The sequence below is a fragment of the Echinops telfairi genome, unplaced genomic scaffold (assembly GCF_000313985.2).
Source record: "Echinops telfairi isolate 266 unplaced genomic scaffold, ASM31398v2 ScPeMD7_2;HRSCAF=8, whole genome shotgun sequence".
NCBI lineage: Eukaryota > Metazoa > Chordata > Mammalia > Afrosoricida > Tenrecidae > Echinops > Echinops telfairi.
In genome coordinates, this window is record NW_022103898.1 from 7170881 (window position 1) to 7172172 (window position 1292).

General features: G+C 60.8%; 1 protein-coding gene across 1 annotated transcript in view; it reads left to right on the forward strand.

The window, feature by feature from the left end:
* MCAT (malonyl-CoA-acyl carrier protein transacylase) overlaps positions 1-1292 on the forward strand; it is a 10920-nt gene that overhangs the window by 3504 nt on the left and 6124 nt on the right. The window contains exons 2-3 of the mRNA XM_045290819.1: positions 110-153; positions 719-806. Of these exons, the coding sequence (XP_045146754.1) occupies positions 110-153; positions 719-806 (132 nt within the window). The remainder of the gene's footprint in view (positions 1-109; positions 154-718; positions 807-1292) is intronic.

A 1292-nucleotide genomic window follows, 5' to 3' on the forward strand; every position in this document is an offset into this window, starting at 1 on the left:
GGTGAGCCCCGAGGCGCCCCGGCACCCAGCCGCTCGCTGCTTCTTACCGCGCGCCCACCCGGTGCCCGGCCCGGCTGAGAAGTAAACGCGGGCCCCTGCCCTGCGGAAGCTTGCAGCCTAGCACAGGGGCACAGACAGTCACGCATCTGCTCTGTAAGTGAGGTGGTTCAAGGTGCCACCCACCCACTGCCACCTGGCCGATTCCAACGCATAGCGACCCATATAGGGTCTCCGAGGCTGTAATTAAATCTTTAAGGGAGCAGCCAGCCTCGTCTTGGTCTTGGGGAGTGGCTGGTAGGTTCTAAAGGCACCCCTTGAAGTTAGCACTGAGGCCTCACCCACGGGTCCTTAACGGTAAAGGCGTACAGGAAAGGAGGGGGACAGCCGGGTGTGAGACTGGCAGCAGGGATGTGACTTTACATTGGGAGGGCAGAGAAGGATTGAGATGGCTTACGTTTGAAATTGCAGTGGGTGGGCCCGGGGTCAGCTCCAGGTGAAGGCGAGGCCGGGCTGAAGCATCAGTGGTCCAGGGGTGCTATCTGCCCTTGCCCTGCTGGGAAAGGACTGGGTGATCGTGGAAGCCACTGTCTGTGTGTCCCGTCCAGCTGGAGCCCCTGCCAGCTGACCTGCACACTGAGTCCCCGGCCCCTCCCAGTTCTGAGTCCGGATTTCGCGCATTGCAGCCATCTCGGCCTCACCTCCTGCTCTGTTGCCACAGGTCATCGAGAACTGCGTGGCTGCTGCCGGCTTCAGCGTGGGGGAGTTTGCAGCCCTGGTGTTTGCGGGAGCCATGGAGTTTTCTGAAGGTAACAGGGAAGGGCTTGGCTCCAGGCTGGCTACTCTGGGAACACAGGCCACTGCCGGAATGATAGTGGCCCACTGGGCGGAGTTGTAAAGGAGGCCGATGGACGGGGTGGTGCTGGGACCCCAATAGCAGGCATCCCCTTACACCAAAGATCTTCTGCTGTGTGTCCCTTTGATCCACCTGCTTGGCCAGCCTCAGGCCCAGCGACGGTCAGGTCTGGTCCGACCCGGCCTGGGGTCTGGGGCTTCGTTGACCTCAGGCCCGTGAAAAGCGGGCAAACGGGTCTTGACTCCTGAGCCAGACCACTCTCCCAGTTTCAGACTGTTGCTGACGACGGCCAGACAGCTCTGCTGATGAACGCCTCATTCATGTCCGCACATCCTTTTAAAACTCGACCGTGTAGGGCTGCCAACTAGTAGGTCAGTGGTTCAAATCCTCCAGCTGCTCCCCAGGAGGCAGGTGAGGCTCCCTGAGAAGAAGATGCCCC